This window comes from Rousettus aegyptiacus, unplaced genomic scaffold (assembly GCF_014176215.1).
Source record: "Rousettus aegyptiacus isolate mRouAeg1 unplaced genomic scaffold, mRouAeg1.p scaffold_m13_p_1, whole genome shotgun sequence".
Lineage (NCBI taxonomy): Eukaryota > Metazoa > Chordata > Mammalia > Chiroptera > Pteropodidae > Rousettus > Rousettus aegyptiacus.
Window position 1 is genome coordinate 32091290 of NW_023416284.1, and position 20820 is coordinate 32112109.

Here is a 20820-nt window from a genome sequence, read left to right on the forward strand (position 1 = left end):
AAAAGAAGATAATCATTTGCACATTAAAAGGAAGGAGCTTTCTATACCTGGGTTATGGTGAATCTCCCCAATGCTAGTGCATGGTAAATACTCAACAAATTTGTAGATCAAATGAATGGTGGGTGGCAAGACACAAAGAACAGACTTTGCAGTCAGTGTGCCCAGCCACTTAAAACCTGGGTGATTCTGAGTGAATTTACACAACGTATCTAAACTTTAGCTGCTTCTTCTCCAAAATGGGATAAAGATATTTATAATAACAGGACAGTAATTAGGATTTAGACAATTATACAATATGTAGCACCTAGCACAGTAGAGTGCTCTGTGAGAGAGATCCTCAATATTAATTCCATCTGTCATCTACAAATTGAGAGCAAGGATCCTAGTCTTAAATGCCTTAAGGATAGAGTGTGTCCTATTTGTCTCTTTATACCTAGTTTTTGAAGCAAAATAACATTTAAGAAATATTTACTGGCTCCAATTGAATTGACTTCAATAGAAATGAAATTAGATGATCTCTTAGATTCCTCTCAGTACTAACACAGAAGTTGGCACATGATCTGTGTTCATAAACACTTGTAGAATATAGTTCTATAGTGGCCTGATTCCAGGATTCCATTAATGGAAAAGCGTGTAATTCTCAGAGGGGCACTAGAGGCAGGGCCACATGTGCACTCACTGCTGGCATTGTCTCATCAGAAAAGCTGCCACTTGTAGCTACGAACTGTTCCATACCCTCTTTCTTAGCAGAGAAAAAGTGGCACTGATAAGTCCATTATGCCCCTCCTGCATTTATTTGGAGAAAAAGATTCTAATTTTCTGCTGTGCACCCAAGGGACACTCAGAAATCACTGCTAGTCCTATTCAGACCTGGCCTATGTTGTTCCTGCTGGGTAGCATGAAAAGCATTGCTCTTTTTCCCTATCTTGTTAGCTTCCCTTTGAAGTCCCCTTCCTTGTCCCAGCAACACTGAATGGACTACATTTTCAAACATCCGACTCATTATCTCATTGTTCTAAATGGCATATTTCTGCTGCCAGCCCTGTAACTGCTCTCCTTTAGGTGAGTCCTGAGGAATTTCACGGCCTTAATGAGTATATCAATTATTGTTCGTGGAAGAGCCGATGTTGCCTTAAAGGTTATTTGAAGGTTGATTGCTATCTCAGCGCTTATATCTAGCAAATCTATCTCAGCCTTATGAATGCATTTGACCTTTTTATAGGTACAGGGGAAAAATAACAGAATAAAAGTTAATTTAGACCTCTATAATACAACTTTTTTTTTTCTGAAAGAAATGAAAGGGCATTGAAATCGATACCTACACAATAACACGCTGATGAATGTTGGGACCCAATTTTCTCATTTTGCTAACTCAAGATTGGGAATTCTGAATAGTTTTCAATCCTGCATTCTTTGGGCACTGTGAAGTCTGCTGTATTGTGTCCACACAATGCTGCAGCACACTCATTATGGGAGTACCAATGGTCCTGAAAAGGTCAGTTAGTTAGAAATGTCAGCATTCAATGGAGCCACATAGACCTGTGTGCGCACGGATCCAATTAGAGCAGCCAGGCACCACCAGTGTATGCAGGAATCCTAATGAGCAAGTAGAGGGAAAGGGGAGGGACCTTTTTCTTTCTTTCTTCTTCTTATCCAAAAGAAACGGAGGTTGCTTTTCAACCACCCTACAGGGGCTTGTTTAAACTTTACTAAACACCACTTAGGCTCTAGGTAGGCTGAGAGGGGAAACACAGCTTCTGCAAATGCTAGAACAGCCAGATGTTCAAGGGAAAGTAATGAAACAGGCGGGAACAATACTTCAGACTTAAGGCTGGTGGAATGGGTTAGGATACCCATTCATAAGACTTCCTCAGGTTGATAGCTGAGAGGAAAATGGTCTTCGTATTAAGTTCAATCCTAAATAATTTCTAGGCCCCTACTATGTGCCAGGTCTCATGATTAAAAACTAGCCTTTGCCATTTTTGACAAACCTAAATCACTTATACAAGCAGGTGTTAGGTGTGCATAAAAACCTGGATGTATATATTGGCTGATGTTTCTTGAATTCACTACAACAATGCGTCTCTATTTCCAATCTATCATAAGCTGATATTTGGGAAAAGTCCACTGATCATAAATTTGGATGCTGCAGAGATGTCAAATTGGTATTAAAGATTCTATTTTCTCTCAACTTCTATGTTTATCTCATTGTGGACAAACAGTTTACACACTGGCAGCAGTCTGCGGACAAAGCTTTGAGTAGCACTGCTTTGGCTACCTGTCATTTGCTGGTCTTTAATTGCTGCTCCTCACCTTCACTGGTCTCTACTATTTTGTACTGAAAATTATATTGGACTCTCTTTTCTGGTTCAATCACTGCATAATTCTTTAAAACATTTTTTGATATTTATCTTTCAGCACCATAGCCTCCTCCCATAGTTAGAAATCTCTACCAGCAGCCCCTATCTGAAGTTCCATGGACTAACCAGCCCAAAACAACAAACAAAACCCTGGTAATTTTGTTACAGGTAATCCAGGGAACATACTTTCAGAAGAAATAAAGGATTTTACAGGGAACCACACTGTTGGATTTCTAAACTCTGAGGTGGTGATGACCTGCTTGGTTCTAGGCTCCAGATATTCTAGCAGCCCATCCCTTTAACTGAGGCCACGTGGCCCCCCTTTCAGCCTGTAAGATCCCAGGATCATTCTGGCTTTGTCAGGTAAGGGCAGGGACAGTGGATATAAGAAGTGTTGAATTAGCAAATTATAGAGTGGGGATTAATGTCTGCGTTTGTTCTGATCTTCACACCTAATTTTCTGCATCCAGATCTTTGTCTCAGGCCCCATGACTGTTTTTCTCTCTAATGCTCATTTCTGCATTAAACTTGTCCTTTTCTCATTCAGTTTTTCTTTTAATATCTTTACAAACTCTAGATGAATCTACACCTGTAATTAGGAAGGCAGTTGAGAAATCAAAAGTCCATTGGATACTGAGTCTGAAAACCTGGGTCCAAGCTCTGACTTCTTTAATTACAAGCTTTTGTGAACTTAGACAAATCTTATTTCTTTAAGATAAAGATGCCTACTTCATAGGGTTGGTTTGTTGTCTGAATAAAGTATTGGATGCAAATCCCTTTGACACTGTAATGTGCTATATCAAAGCCAGTGACGGTTGTGGTCACGACTGTTGCTATTGTTATCCCCCATCCAGTGAAGAGAAAGTGGTTAGGTTGCCCCTCGTCCGAACCTTCAGGGAAGAAGGAAAGAAGGATCTGGGTATTTGGAGTAGAAAAGTTGAGAGAGAATCAGAGGACTTAGTAGAAACAACATGAGCTCGTTCCTGAGACAGCCCCCGTCTGTTAACCCTAGAGAACAAGACATGGGCAGAGGCCAGAGCATGGTGGAGAGTTAGTCATCAGATCCTGGTCTCTAAGAGAGCGTAGCGAAGGGATATAAGATGCTCCCTAGTGTATCATCTACAGCTAGAACTCATCCCACCTCACAAACTAATCTAAAGACACTTGATATGGAATAAGTAACTTTGGTTTCCCCTAAAAGCAGCTGGTAAATACCAATTCTCTTTTCATCACTAATTAAAAACTCTTCTCTAAAAAGCTAATCTTCTGCATAATCTTTACCATAAAGGAAACCTTCTGAAGAACACATCCAGCCATCCATCCAAGAATGGAACTCAGATGAGCTGGGCTGAGTCCTCCCTTATTTTTTGTTTCTAGAAAGAAGTGTATCAGGCTTATGAGACAATGCTTCAGCCATTATTTGGAGGAAAGGAAATTGCACTGCAATGCCAAACACAGACCCTACTGACATTTCTTAGCTGGGGCTAGGTTAGTGAGAAAAAATAGTAGTTTTCTGTGATGACCATCCTCAAAGAAAGACTTCTCACAACAATTTCCAAGGTTATGACATCTGCCTGTCACATTATCTCCTCTAACACTCAAAACAACTCGTGAGGTCAATATCATTAGCTCTATTTCAGGGATGAGAGAGCTGAAGTTGTGAGAGGTTTTATTTTGCCTAAAGTTGTATAAAGAATAAATGGTCGAGCTGAGATTTTAACCCTGGTCCAGCTGATCTCAAAATTTCTGCTGTATGCAACCTAGGATTTTTCCTTCCTTGCTTCCTTCCTTTTTTGTGTCTCTCCTTTTTTGTCATAGAGAGACTTTATTTTTCTGTCCCAATAGTGCTGTGTAAGCCCTGGTAATGGCAGGTCAGTTAATCTTGCTAAGGGCAAATTCTCACATTCTTCAAGCCTACCCTCATTACTTTCTTTAATGCTTTAGGCCAGAGCATGAAAGATATGCACCACCCTCTATGAGATTCCATTGCATCCTTAGTATCTAGGATTTCCAAGTATATGTACATGGATCATCTCTTGCTTCAACTTAATGGCTGCTCAATATCCATTTACCAAGAATGCAAAGAGCTATGATATAAACTGAAAACTGGATATTGGGCATATAGCCTTCTTTCTCTAAATGAGAGATCTTATATTCCAGTGAGCCAAAAATATTTCTCACTTTTATGACCAAGGCATAATTTAGGTTTATTTAAAATAGAAAGATACAGATAGACAAATGCAGCTATTTATGGAAGAAACAGTAGCTAGACGACTCTCAGTACTTTTCCTGGAAAACCCTGCCAATCTCAAAAAGCCAGGCCATTATTCATATATCCTGGGAGTAAGAGGAGAACACTTGAAGGAATGAGGAAAGGTAAGTGGGTCTGAAAGGAACCAAATATATAGTACAGATACTCCTCAACTTATAATGAAATTATATCCCAATAAACCCATCGTAACTTGAAAATATCATAAGTTGAAAATGGATTTAATATGCCCAACATATTGAATATCATAGTTTAGCCTAGCCTACTAAATCATGCGCTCAGAACACAATATCCAAAAAATACTGGCAACGTAGTACACTGTAGAGTATCAGTTATTTGCCTGTGTGATTGTATGCCTGACTGGGAGCTGCTGGCTCGTTGCCACTGCCCTGGCATCATGAGAGAGTATCTTATTGCATATTGGAAGCCTAGGAAAAGATCAAAATTTAAAATTCACAGTACATTTTCTACCGAATGTGTATCACTTTTATACCATTGTAAAGACAAAAAATTGTAAGTTGTACTATTGTAAGTCAGGGACCTTCTGTATTGATTATCATAATCCTCATCATTAGCATTTTGGTAGCCAGCCTCCAAGATGGCCCTTAAGTGATTCTTCTTGTACGTGCTCCTCACACAGTGACTAGGCTGATCTGTGCAGCTAATAGGATGGATATCATGGAATGATAGAGTATGACTTCCTCGGCTATAACATAAAAGACATTGCAGTTTCTACCTTGCTCTCTCTTGGATTAGTCCCTCTTAAGCAAGTCAGCTGCCATGTTGTGAGGATACTCAAGCAGCCCTATAGAAAAGTTTCTGTGGCAAGGATCTGAGGCCTGCTGCCAACAGCCAGCACCAACTTGCCAATCTGTGTGAGTAAATCATCTTGAAGATTAGATATATAGAGAGTGGCTAGCATAGTAAAGATGATTTTCCACTTCCACTCGAGTCTTCAGATAACCAGAGCCCTGTCTGACATCTTAACTGCAACTTCAGGAGAGATAATGGGCTGAAACTATCCAGTTAAGCTGCTACGAGATTCCTAATCTACACGAACTGTGAGATAATAAACATTTATTATTGTTTGAAACTGCTAAGGACTGGGGTAATTTGTCATGAAGCAGTGTGATCACAATAACAACTATTTATTTAAAATCTATTGTGGGTAATGCATTTTACTATGCTAGCTACTCTCTATATATCTAATCTTCATAAAGTTATAAAAAGTATTATTATCATTATGCTCCTACAGATGGTAAAAAATAAATAAAGTACAGAAAAGCTTATAGACTTCCCAAGGTCAAATTCATAACGACCCCATCACAGAATGAGAAGCAATTCAGCAAGCTGAATTAATAGAAGAAAAACAGACTGGGTCCTATGACCCCTACATAAAGATGCAGAGAAAAAGCAGATATATTTCTGGATTATCTATTTACATGAACCAATGATTTTTTTCTTAAGCTAATTTAGGTTGTGATTAAAGATTCCTAATTATACAGTGCTGTTCCTTAATCTTATCTTTTATGCTGTGAATTCCAGTTCTTCTAGGCCTGGGGCCTGCATTCTATCTGATGGCTAAAGTCTTGCCAGTTCCTTTCTTACCGACTTCTCTCACGCTGATCAACTATGGAGCTTTTGCATGCCACACCTCCAAATTCCCTTTCCCAGAGCTCCGCTCACCCTTCTGGATGTTCTAAAATGGGACCCTTGACACCTTCCCATTAGTCTCCTCAACTGAATCTTGGGATATAGTATCCTATATAGATTTCCCAGAACAAATAGCCTAGGAACATACTACTCAGGTTGTCTCCTGAGACCTTGAGAAAAAACGCGTTTCTCTCTGCCTTTATATGTTTCTCAGATTCTGGAATTTGTTTACATAGATTTAATAAATTTCCTGAATAACACTCAATGCTGTCGGTTTTCATCGTTGACATGAGAAGTAGGTTGAAGAAGAGGGATAGAGGTGGGAGTGTAGATTGATATAATCTTTCTGGAAAATGAGTTGGCAATAAGACTCAATAACTCTTTAAATATATTAATGTTCTTTGGCCCAGTAATTCTACTTTTAAAATATACAGTGTGTGTGTGTGTGTGTGTGTGTGTGTGTGTGTGTGTATAAAACTTATGCAAAATAACTAAAAAGCTTTTTTCGCAAATAATTTTATGGTAGAGTTATTTATAAGAGAAAAACATCTAAACATCTGGAAATAATACAAATACACAACAATAGGACATCTATTTTTATAAACCAGGCTACATATAAAAGATGGAAGATACTAGAGCTTTTAAAAATAAGTATGCCTTTAAAATGCTTATAAAATGCTCATGGATTTAGTAATTCCACCATTAGTAATCTATGTGAACATAACTTAAATTGTAGACAAAAATACATACACAAAGATTAATAAGTTATTCATAAGGTAAAAAACCAGAATAAAGTTAAATATCCAGCATTATTGGCATGGGAAAATATTTCTGTTGTAATATTAAATAAAAAATCAGGATATAATTTTATATCTGTATGATCTAAACTATGTAAAACAAAATTATACATGCATTAAAAAGGCAAAGAAGTAGATGTGTTAAAATATTAAACAGTGATTGCCTCTGGGAGACAACTGATATTTTCATCTTTATAACTTCTCTGTGTTTTTCAAAATTTGCTCCATGGGCATGTGCAATTTTTTAATAGAGAAAATTATTATAAAAGGATGGTAAGTATGTAAACTACATAGCAACATGAAGATTGTTTATGAAATAATGTAAGTGAAAAAAGATGTATATAAAAATTTACTGTGATTGCAATTATGTAAATATGTTTCTGCTTATAGACAAGAACTGCAAGGGAAAAATGTATAAATAGAATTAGGTTTTGTATTGTGCTAAAGCTGTGGGATTAGAAGTAATTTATTTTTCTCTCTAAAGATCTCTTTAAAGTAGTTTTAATGATGTGTATGTGTTCTTTAGACCATCCTCCCTGTGCACATCCACTGTGCTGCTAACTTTCTGGCTGAGAGGCCAGGAGTCCTTCGGCTTGGCCTCACTCCTGGTACTGACCACACTGGAATGGCTCTGCAAGCTGTGTTGGCTCTAAAAGTGGCCAGGAGGCAGTGAAAATGGCTAACTTGGACTTTCTAGGTCCTTTTGTCTCCAGAGGGGCTAAATTTACATCATGGGGACTTTAATTGGAGACAAAACAAAATTGTCACACAGTAGCCAGCAGCCTCGGTCTACAACCATTTAATACAGGTATTGTTTTAACAATGTTAGCAGGAGGTTTAAAAAAAATCTTTGTGGATTTTTGTAATCAGGGACAAATCTAGCTGTGATTCTTTTTTTTCCTGGAGGTTTCTATGATATCTTAGGAAATCAATTGTCCCCTCAGGATGTAGCCTAGCTAGTGGAAAAGTCTCAGTGACTATGCTATCCTTGGCATTTCATGCTTTCCTCATCCCCAGCAAAGTGGGTCAGTATGAATTCCATATGAGAAAGAAGACTCCATAGGCTAGTATCACAAATGATATGATTTTATATGTAACAGTGGAAAAGGGAAAGGGCTTAGAATGAGACAGATCTGGATTTAAATCTTGACTCCATCACTTATTAACAGTGTTCATGTGGGTAGTTCACCTAATCATGCAACACCTTTGCTTTTCCATCTGCAAAACGAGAAAGATGATACCTATCTTATGAGACAACATGGAGAATTATGTGAAATATATATGTAGGGCATCTGAGTACCAGTATTAGATAACTTCCTAATGCTATCTTTTTAGTCTATGTCATCGAAAAGCTATAGCCATTTGACAAGGCTGCCAAAATAATTCAATGGAGGAAGAACAGTCTTTTTGACAAATGCTACTGGGAAAACTGGAGAGCTATATTCAAAAGAAGCAAGTTGGATTCCTACCCAATATCACATAAAAAATGAACTCATAGGAGAACATCTTTGTGACCTTGGGTTAGGCAATATTTTCTCGGCTATGATACCAGAAGTATAAGTAACAAAAGAAAAAAATAGATAAATTGAACTTCATCAAAATTAAAAACTTTTCTGCTTCAGAGGATATCAAGCAAGTGAAAAGACAATACACAGAACAAGAAAAAATATTTGCAAATCACATATCTGATAAAAGACCTTGTACTTGGAATACATATTTTAAAACTCTTACACCTCAACACTAAAAATATACATATATAACCTGAATAAAAATGGATGATGGGAAACAATTTGACTAAACATTTCTCCAAATAAGATATACAAATGGCCAATGAGCATATGAAAATATGTTCAACATCATGCAAATCAAAACCACAATGGGAAATGCAAAGCAAAGCCACAATGAGATACCACTTTGTACCCACTAGGATAACTATAATCAAAGGGCAGATAATAACAAGTGTCAGAGAGGATGTGGAGAAATTGGAAGCATCCTACATTGCTGATGAGAATGTAAAATGGCACAGCTACTTTGGAAAACAGTTTGGCAGTTTCTCAAAATGCTTATCCTAACATTTACCATATGACCCAGCAACTCCATTCTTAGGTTTACATCCAAAAGAATTAAAAACACATGTCGACACAAAACTTGTACACAAATTTCCATAGCAACATTACTCATAACAGCCAAAAAATGGAAACAACTGAAATGGCCAATAGATGAATGGATAAACAAATTGTGATATATCCATACAATGCAATATCATTCAGCAATAAAAAGAAATAAAATACTGACACATGCTATTAAATAGATAAACCTTGAAAACATTATGCTGAATAAAGGACAATCCCAAAATACCACACATTGCACAATTTCATTAATGCGAAATGTCCAGAATAGGCAAATCATTAGAGATAGAAAGTCTATTATGGTTGTCAGGACATGTGGGAAGGCAGAAATGGAAGTTCCATGGGGAGGGAATGGGTATAGAATTTATTTTTGAGGTGATGATAATGTTATGAAATTAGTGGTGATGGTTGCACAACTCTGAATATACTGAAAACTAGTAAATAGTGTACCTTAAAGAATGAATTTTATGACATGTGAATGAAATCTCAATAAAGCTTTTTGTTGTTGTTGTTGTTGTTTAAGCTATAACCAGCACTTTTAACTTTATGGTGGGAACATTAAAATTTTTCTAAAAATGTGATAAAGTATACTCATCATTGTCAAATATTCTAGTTCTTCTCACTAGTTTTCTCTTGTAATGCCCATCTCTATGGTAAAATTCTACATCTCTACTTTGTTGAATTTAGGAATAGTCATACAAGTTGCTTTAACCAAGGAAATCTAAACAGAAATGATTCCTTCTAAAGTTTTTTAAGCAGGTGCATGGCTCACCATCTCTCCCTTTTCCCTCTGTCATGATGATCCACGTGGCAGGTATTGTCAGTACCTTCTCACAGTCTCACATATTTTCCTGCACTTATAATTTCTGCACATGTGTAATAATGTCCAATTGCTGATGCTTGCAAATCTCTCCTTGGGCTTCCTTTGGCCACCGGAATTGGCTATGTCCATACACTGAACAGACTGGATGTGTCAGGGTATCAACATACCCGCTGTCAATTCCACCCCTTAGCCTCGATAATAACTTTCTTGGCTTTCTTCCTTTTCCTGAATCATTTCCCTACTCCTACCCAGGTCTCTGGGATTACCTCTCAAATGAACTACTTGCACTAAATCTTCATCTCAAGGTCTGCTTCTTAGGAAACCCAAACTAAGACACCTAGCAATGTTCCAAACAGAGGATGCTTAGTCAGCCCTGGGTGCCAAAGTAAAGATGATATGGAGCAGAGCTGACTCCAATCCATGAAGGACATGTACCTAAAGTGAAAAATCAACCTTTGTTTTTTAAGCCTCTGCAACTTTGATGTTATTGTTACATGAGTGTATCCTAGCCTATCGTGACTGGTGTACTATGCGTATTTTCCATTAGCAATTCTTTCTCTAGAAATTTTTCCTAAAGAAATAGATATGCCCATAAAAATCTTTATATAAGAATGTTCTTTGTGATGTTATTTATAATTAAATAATTGTGGATAATTTAATATACAATGAGGGAATTAAAATATAATAGAATGCTTTCAGCTATATAAAATTCCCTCTTAGAGATTATTAGCACCAAAAAATGTTCACACTATATTCAAATAGCAGTTTATATAGTATCATTCTAATTTTATTTTGAAAATTACATATGTATTTGTATATACACACTAACAGTCTCTTTTCTCAGTCTGGTGGTTAGGGTTTTACTTGGATAGGAAAAAGGACTTCCTTTCTTTGAAGAGGTTACAGGAGAACAAATTTTCCAAAGAGTAAGGAAGAAACTATAATTGGACTTCTGGGGCAAATGACTACAAAAGGCCATGCTTCAATAAGCCCATTTATTTCCATCGAATAGTAATATTAAATACTAAATGGAAAAAAAATAAAACATATAGTTGGGCGCCAATGTAAGAGACATATATATCCATGATATTGAAATGCACAGAAATGCAAAATGGTAAATGCTCCTGAGGCTACTGACTTGCTAAGATCTGGATGTAGATACAGGCAGTAGCAGCATCCTTATCCTATTCCATAGGATAAATTCCATATTATCCTATGGAATAATAGAGACTAAAGTGCTTTTATAGGAGATGAGGATCGGAGACAAGATCTGCTTAGAGCAAGGACTGAGGGCAGGGGTCCCTGTCATCAAAGGAACCTAGGGAAAAAAGGCTGCTGCAAAACTTTCTGGGAGATAGTGTGTTACAGGCCTAGAGTAGGGAGGAATATGGGCACAGGAATCAGAAGCAATGCTAAGCTTATCCTGCTGACTTTCTCGTCATTGGATCTTCCATATCCCCAATATTTACCAGGTCCTAAGATAAAGATATGGGTAGAGACAACTGCAAAAAGCACTCCTTAGGGAGATGTGAGCATAGTGGGAGTTTGGTGGTAGTGGTGGTGGTAGTGGTGGTCAGGAACGGGGAGAGAAAAAAACAGAAAATTTCTTCCTCAAAGTGATTTTACAAATTAAAATTTCAAAACATGTAAAGAAATCAAAAGCTAAAAATGATACTAAACAAAATTAACAATTATCACTTGAATTCACTTCAAATGAAACATATTTTACAGAATAGTCAAAGATTTTAAAATAAGCATACTGAGAATATTCAAAGAAACAATAAAAACAGAAAAACAGAATAAGGAATTATAAATCAGAATAGGCAGAAATAAAACAAGAACAGGTGGATATGAACAAAATTAGAAATCTTGGAAGTTAAAAATACATAGTCAATGAAATATTGAAAAAGACAGAAAAAAAATCTAAATTAGACGTGGTCAAAAAGTGAATTTATGAATGCTAGTTACTTGTGGAGAACTCAGAATTAGTGCAGTAAGATAAAATGATTAAAAATTACAAGAAGTCAGGTAGGAACCATGGAAGGCCACTTGGGAGAATCCAACAAACATCTAATAGAAATTATTTAAGAACAGAATAAAAGAAATGCAGGAAAAATGTTTAAGGAGATAATTTACCAATAATTTCTCAGAAATAAAAACAGACATATTCTCAAGCGGAAAGTATACTCAGAGTACGAAATGGGGTAAATAAAAATAAATTCATACCTAGATACATACATCCAAGTGAAAAAGCAGAACATTAAGATTTTTTAAAACCTTGAAACCTACCCAAGAAAAGATGTTACCAAAAACAATAATGGTGGACTTCTCATCAGCAACTATGATGTCATAAAATAATAAAAAATATCCTCAATATGCAAAGGAAAGTCCTCAAATTAGAATTTATACCTAGCCAAACTATCACTCCAGGGGGAAGTCAAAATCAGGACATATATAGATTTAGAGGGGTGCCCATGGATTTTCACTAAATTAGCTTTAGTAAGATAATCTTGGGATACAATAAACAGGAGAACACAAAAAATAATAAGCTATGTAGGAAAGTCAATTATCTAATGATGATGGTGATGATGATGATAATAATGATAATGATAATATATTATTTTTCTTTTTTGCAAAAGTTTAACTTGAAAGTTGGAATAATAACCAGGTGTTGACAGGGGGTTCCATAGGTAGTGAAAGCATGTTAAGGCTCTTTTGGTGCTGAAAGAATGATAGAAATTTTGAATAACTGTGGACTTTGTAAGAAAATGTGTAGTCAAATATATCCAAAGGATAACCAGTTAAGGTTAGAAAGAAAATCAATAGCATCCAAATCTGCAAATAGGGTAAAAAAAAAAAAAAAAAGCAGATTATATATATATATGAAAAAAATGTAATCCAAAAAAAGGAAGGTCAAAAGAAAAAAAAGAATGATAAGCAGAAAGCACAAATATGGTGGAGGAATATGTTCAAATATACCAGTAATTATAATAAATATAAACATTAAATTCACCTATCACAATACAGGAATTATTCAACTTTACTGTTTTTTTAAAAGAAGATAATTGTGCTTTCAAAAGATAACCAGTAAAGGTAAAGGGAAAAGCATATCTCCTTACCAATTATAAAGACAATATTAAAATTAAGATTTCTTATAAATATGAGAGTTTGGAGTTAATGCAGAGTAAGAGTGGTAGACCAATGAAATAGCACAGAGAGCTCAGAAATATCTGTGTATGGAAAAATTAATATGTGACAGATACGTAGTTGCTAATAAGTAAGAGAAAGGATGAATCAGTTTTTGTATGGTGCTGAGACAATGGATTATCTGTATGTAAATGAAAAAACAATTGAATAAGTAAGTAATTTAAGGACCAAGATCAGTCCTAAATGAGATAAGGACCCACGTGTGACACAAAATTAGACAATTCTTAGAAGTAAATATAGAAGAATATGATATCTAGGTAGGGAAGGATTTCTTAAATAAGTACAAAACAAAGCGCATAAAGCGAGACTGATAAATGTAACTACATTAAAATAAAGAAAATCCTTCCATTATAATCCAAATAAAAAACCCAAGCCATAATCTGTGAGAGAATATTTGTAATGCAAATAAGTGACAAATTGATATTGAGAATAAAAAGAAACTTATATCAATAAAAAGAAAGAACCCCATAGAACATGAACAAAAAATATGAAAAAGTCAATTCACAGAAGAATAAAACGAAGTGGCCAGTAAACATATGAAAACATACTTAATCTCACCTCTAATTGGGAAACACATATTATAAAAGCAAAAGGATGTCATTTCACATTTATCATGATAGCTGGTAAAACTTTGTAAGTCTGACAATTCCTAGTATTTGGGAGTCAGGGAAGTGGAAATTCTTACATGTTGTTGTTGAAACCATAAATTTGTTTAACCACTTAAGAAAAACAACTGCCATTATGTAGTAAATTTGAAAATGCATATAATCAATAATTCCTCTCTTAAGTATATGCCCTAGAGAAGTTCTCATACTTATGCACTAGAAGAGATGCACAAAAATGCTCTTAATAGCATTGCTTGTGATTGCAAAATAGTGAAAATAACCTAAATTATGATGACTAAAATGAACAAATTATGATTTAATCATATATGGAATATTGTATAGCAGTTAAAATGAATGAAAAATAGCTACATGTATCTGCATGAATGAATATATAATAATATAATATAATAATATAATAATGAGTAGGGGAAAAGTCACAGAATAACAGTTACAGTGTGATATCTTTTATAGACATTATAGAATAACGTCAGTTATATTTTCAGATATGTAGATATGAAGAAACATTGAAATCATTACAGTGGCTACCTGTAAGGTGAAGGGAGAGAGATGCCATCAGGTATAAGTAAAGTCTCAACTAGATTTATAAATTTTTTTAAATAAAAGACTCTTTGGCATAAATGGCATGATGTTGATATGATAAAGTCAAAGTGTTTCGGGGGAGGCGGAGGCAGTAAATGGCCATTCATTATATCTCTACTCTTTTCTGTATATACAAAATTATTTACAATAAACAAAATAAGAGTTTAAGAAGATAACACAGATTACTAAGGCTTCCAATTTCCCAATCGGCACTTTTGAAGACTTGGTAGGTCACACAACTGAGCCCCTCTAGTTATATTAAGTCACGATTTGGAATTTCTATGTATGTTAATCACAAATATGCTAAACATAGCTCATTCTGATGGATCAAACATTTTTCAAACTAGTTCACCTTCGTTCTTCTCAAGCCAAGTTCAAAAAGCTCTATCAGGTGGAAATATAGTAATCACCTGAACTGGGTGGATCCTACTTACTTTCGTAGTCACTGTCTTATGCCTTGGTTATAGAGACCAGATAACTAGCCTTTGTGCTAGGATAGTGCCCGCACAGGGCAATTTCTCAGTCTCCTTGGAAGTGACCCAACCAGCCTTGGGCTATAGCATCACAGGCTTGATGGAAGGCAGGGATGACATGGAACAGCCCTATTGGTTACTAAAATACTGAAATACCTCCATATTTATTGGTAATTAGTCAATTTTAGAGCCTGCCAACCCTGTAGCCCCTCCCCCCAGGATCCCAACTCCTCAGTCTAGTAACTGAAGGTACAGCCTAGCACAGCAGGGGGTCACCAGAGCTGTTCAACATTCTGATTATTGCCAATGGGTGAAGATGAATCACTCGCCCACTCTTGAACGCTCATTAACTCTGCAGTTAGCCTCATCTCCTTGGATTCCAAGAGAGAACAGTGTCTCTTCGTCAGTTTTGCTTCAAGTTCTCAAACCAAAATAAAAAATCTTGTTGGCCAAACTAAACCATTCAATGTATCTCTAAGCTAAATACCAGGACTAAGGGGAAGAAAGGACCTTTTAATCCATGGCCACAGCTTCGTTGGAGGATTTGACCATCCGTTAAAGGTGAGAGACAAGAGTCATCCCGACCCTCAGTTTGGAAGAACAAACCAGGCCACTTTCCCAGACTAGACCTTCATAAGCCATCTTCCCTTCGTTCCATGCCACCTAGCCAGGCAGCTTCCCCACTCCCCATGATTTTAACTTATTTCTCAGGTGACCGAGGGACTTCCTTGACACTTGAGTCCACCAAGTGATTTGGTGAGAACTTGACCCTGGAATATGCAGCAACATCAGCCCTGCCATCTGCAGAGTCAAGAGGAAGCAGCAAGAGCTGAGCGGGGATGGGGTGTGGGTGGAAGGGGTGGGAAGGGTGAGGAAGAAACTGTCTGCGGGGCAGGGGATGTGGGGAGAAGGGTCGTTCATGGCGCAAAAGAGTTCTGCTGCTCATCCAAAGGGTCAGAGGACGGCGGGGATTGCATTTGGATAGGCAACCAGGCATCGCTTTGGAAAATAAGGGAAAAGTCAAAGCACAAAGGCCACAACTACTCACCGGGGCTGGTTATTGTCAGGAGATCAAGCTGCCGCTGTTGCTGCAAAAGAAAACAACTTGTGAGAGCACTGATTTGAGTCAGAGCCAAACTTGTGCTTAGCAGGTCAGGGTGGACGTACAGAGGGGATGTTCAGACACCAGAGCAGAGTCTATTGTGGTAACTTGGTGCTTACTCGCAATTCTGCAGAGAGGCAAAGGGAATAGGCAGCCTTTTTGTTCTTGGGCGGTCAGAGCTGAGAGGGTCTTAGAGATCTTCCACTCAAGCCTGTATTATACTTAGGGAAAAGCCATGGGCTCATGTGTTTGTTCCAAATAGCCTTAGATTTTTCTCTGCTCATGCCAGCTGCAGTGTTAAGTGTCTGATATCTTGGCAATCTTCTTTGTCTTGGGTCCTTAAGTCACTGTCATCCTCCCAATATACCTTTCTAACCAAGATATTCCTGAGCTGCTGTATTTCTTGAATTTGCTCAGCAATGCTAAGACAATTTCAATTATTATCAAACTATTCCTTCTCTAAGTGATTCCTCATTGCTTCATATCATACACATTCAAGGAAAATATTTGCTGGGCACACTAGGCTACACGGATGAGGCTATGTGTATTTGGAGGCAATAGGCCTTGGCTACGCCAAGGGGAGAGGTGATCAATATTTCAGGAGGTTTGCTCCCCATACTAGCATAGTCGTGGGGAAGCTCTGTTCTGGACGATGTCACAGGAATCAGAGGGTGGAGAAGTGGGTATTGGAGGCTTGGGGTGGGGGATGATGAGCAATTTCCTTAAAAACGTAAGTCAGGATTCCTTAAGTCAACTTCTTTCCTTTTCCTATACTTTATTTTCCATAAATACTATTGAAAATCTATAATTTTTTTCTTAAAAGGGGTCCAGACAAACTCCACTTTGAGAACCATTGTCATAGGCTACACGTTGCAGGACCTGATGATTAACTGGTATTTAATATAATAGATACTTTATCCTATTTTACCTTATCTGTATTTTCTTTTTATATTGCCTCTGTCTTCAAGAATGGTTTCCTGAAATTCTGCTTAAGGAGAAAGGAGAAGGCAGCCACATTTTTTTGAGTATCAACTATAGGTGAGGCACAGTATTGGGAGCTTTGACGTGTTATTTCTTTTCATACTTTTGACAATCCTACAAGGTTGATATTGTATAGTAGAGGGACATGAGGTTCAGAAAGGAGAAATGATCTGCACAAGACTACATCTTCATTAAATAGCAGGGCCAGAATTAGAATTTGGTCAGTGTAATCCTGCTTTGAAAGACTAAAATATGACAGTACACATAAATCATTATGATGATGCCTGGTCCTTAATAAGTGCTCAGTAAAAAGAAATGTTTGTATTGATGTTATTATTATAGAGCATGTGACCCTTGGTTTATATAAGCTACCTCTTCCCTTTTCATAAAATTATGGAAGCTTAGAGCTCAAAGGTCATAGAATCTGACCTGCTACGGGGACAGGAATCCCCTCTGCAATGTCCCCACCAGTTGTACGAATTGCTTCTGTTTCATCCTTTTTCTTGATGGGGAACTCACTACTTATTGGTTGGGTAGCTCTTCTTTGAATGGGGTTAAAAGTTGCTTCCTATGATATCCCCACTCTTTCTAGCTGCCTCAGCCCACGACAACAGTTTGGACAGATGAAGAAGATCTGTGTTTTCTTCTCTCCGGGCTAAATATTCCCAGTTTCTTTGTCCTTTCCTCACAAGACCTGGTCTCAAATCTCCTTACCCTGTGGTCACCCTCCTCCTCCATTTAAATGAGATCTGTCTCAGTCAAAATCTCTTTAAGATCTCTACCCCTTGCTTCAATGACTTCTCATCAGCCTAAATGCAGATCTGTATCCTTTCATAGCCTTCTCAATCACACATCCTTGTTTTCCTGCCAGCTTATAACTCATTCCAATTGACATCAAGCAAACTATGCAACTCCGACATGTCATTGACCTACACTGTGAACACACATCCTTGTGCTGAAATGAAACACACACCCACACACGTGGGCTAGAAGGAATGCTGGAGCCAGACCGCCTTCCTTCCAGATCACAGAACTAGGCCAGTGGTACAACTGGCTCAAGCTGCCTTCGCCCAGGCCAACCTGTGTGGCTTGGCACTTTCCTCAAGCATGAAGAAAAAATACCATGTGTCCTCTTTTTCTGTAAGTTCAACTTTGTGACTGCTCTTGGTGAAGAAGTTCTATTTATCTGAAAAGTGTCTATTTCCTAATTAAAGCTGTTTCTAAATGATGACTCTCTGTCTAGGGTCCAGTAGAGAAAAAAGGGAAGAAAATCTGACGGAAGGCAGAGACATTCCTGGCTTGTGTCCTGGCTCTTCTGTGTGGCTTTGGGTAACTTACTTTATGTCTCTGGTCTCAAATTTCACACTTCTAAAATGAGCGAGAAACTGGAATACCTTCAGTGATTCTTGAGTCAAATGCAGCCAGGTACTGTGTTTGTGGGCTCCCTCTTCTGGTATAGAGAGTTCTCTGAGAATACTTGTAGCCAGGATACCGTGGGCTCAAAGGACAGAGTCAGAATTTAAAAGGGACTGAATTTCAAGCTTATCTTTCACACTGCGATTTTCAGTGCATGTATGTCTTCTTTGCCAGCCGAACATCTTAAGGGCCTGGAACATCTGTTATTCAGTCCAGGGTGAGAGTAGCCCTCGACTGAACCATTCCTGAAATCCATATTATCCTTTCAAACCACCACGCCTTTGCTCATGCTGACTTCCCATGCTCAATCTCTCATGATCTTCACGGCAGCCCATCCTCACTTCTTAAGACTTCCAGGAGGTCTTCTCTGCACACAATTCCCAAACCTAACCCCCTTCTCTCCCTTTTTTCAGAGCAGAATGAGTATTTCCCATTATGGTCTTCCAATACATCTTGTAAAACATGCCTTTTGTCTCATGCTCTGTCTTGTTTCCTTCTCTGTTTCTCACAAGGTCCCTACTCAAGGACAAGACAATGTCCTTTCATCTGTATGTCTCCAGTGCCCAGCACAAAGGCCTGGAATGAATGTTTGATGTCTTCCAGTTCAAATGATTCAACTGTTCAATTATTCTCTCTGCAGCAACCCTTTAGGTAGGAATTCATGATCATGGGAGCATGCCCCTTCCTGTCCAGGACTTTCCCTCTGCCATGCCTTTGGGGTTCTTGCCTTTATGATTTTGCCCCCAACACTTCCGCAACCAGAGATACTGTCTATCCACCTCCTCTGGGAGATTTTTTCTTCTTTTACACCCACCCACAGGACTGTGTCTTCTTGACTCCCACAGTTCCTACTGCCTGTGCCAGTCTTACCGTGATGCATTCAATCTGACCTGTTGACAAGTCCATTTAACCTACTGACATATGTGTGCACCACCTAGTGGCCCAAGCAGATAAGTGTAGGCTATTGTTTTAACCTGCAGCCCTCTGCATGTTCTATATGCAAATAAAAACAAAAGTGTACTTTAAAAAATTGCTGTGCAATAATTTTTACCTAAGAAACTGGAACGTTCAAGTAATTCCCTCACAGTTCTTCAAAAATAAAAAGAATGAAATGACAGTAAATTTCCATTACTAAACAGTCTCCCTAGTATAATCATTTTGAGATTGCCAATGGAAACTGTGTGGCATTGTGAAAATAAGGCACATGATTTGTAGAATTTGACCAATAATGTATGATCAGTTTTACATAGAGGGGGGAATCCTAGATATAAAGAATTACCAAATATTATAAATAGTTACCAAGAGATAAGGGGCTTTTATATGAAGATATATAACTACCCGGAAGGCAAAATATGGTGTTAGATGGAGGAAATGAAATCAGTGATCTAAGCAGGTTTCATCGGCTGGAGCTGGCAGGACTGGTGGCTGAGAGCTGAGCAGTTGAACCACTAGCCCATCAAATGTTACAGTCTAAGGAAAGCAGGGCCTTCGCATGTGTGGGAGCTGTTGTGTGTGTGTATGTTGCAGGTGGGGGGGGGGCATTCCTCCTCAGGTGAAGGAATTGTACACCTAGACAGAGGAAAATGTGTTCGAATGTGTCTATATGGTCTTCCATAGACTCTTGGAGGAGAGTGGGTATACCAGGGTTGATGTATGGACTCCTGGTTGTGTATGACCCTACATCCGGCCTTCCCTGATAGAAGTGGTGCCCCGCGGACATTTAGAAGAAACCCATTTCTGTGCTTAGCCACCATGGGACGAATGCTGCATCATGACTCCATACAGACCATTGAGGGGTGGGGGTTCCAAGGTCAATGGGAGCAATCTCTAAATAAGGTGCCTGTCAGAGATGGCCAGAGCATCTATAGTGCACGCTTAAGAAACTGTCTGCCAGCACCTTACTCCAAGAGTTACCCATATTCTTCCACGCACTTAGTGGAAACTAGTTTGTTAATATAATGTCACCCCACCTCTGGTCGCAGCTGACTGTTCCAAGGGCGGAAGAACGGAAAGGTGGGCCGATTATAAACCTTATCCAGGGATTTTGGATTTTTTGTGGATTCAATTTGTTCTCAATAAAAACTATTGTTGTCCTAAGTTAAAAAAACCTATCTTTATTTTTTTGTAATTGAAAACAATATATGCTTATTTTTGTCATTTTCCAAGTGTTTAGAAAATTCAGAAGGAAAAATTAATGAAATCCCACCACTAAAAGAGAACCATAGTTAGCATTTTGGTGTATTTTCTTGTCATCTGTCTCACTTGGGTACATTTAATGAAATCATATTTACATGTAATAAAGTATGTTTTAATCTTGTACAACATTGTTACTTTTTTTTTGCCCCAGGCCATCTTTGGCTTGAAGCATGTGGGTGTAACTCACACATATTTATTGTCATAACTGA

The 20820-nt window shown here is 37.8% G+C and overlaps 1 protein-coding gene across 4 annotated transcripts in view; it reads right to left on the reverse strand.

Moving 5' to 3' along the window:
- AGBL4 (ATP/GTP binding protein like 4) overlaps window positions 1-20820 on the reverse strand; it is a 992639-nt gene that overhangs the window by 278818 nt on the left and 693001 nt on the right. For all 4 annotated transcript variants that reach the window (XM_036233744.1, XM_036233741.1, XM_036233757.1 and 1 more), the window contains one exon: window positions 15965-16004. In XM_036233744.1, coding sequence (XP_036089637.1) covers window positions 15965-16004 — 40 coding nt within the window. The remainder of the gene's footprint in view (window positions 1-15964; window positions 16005-20820) is intronic.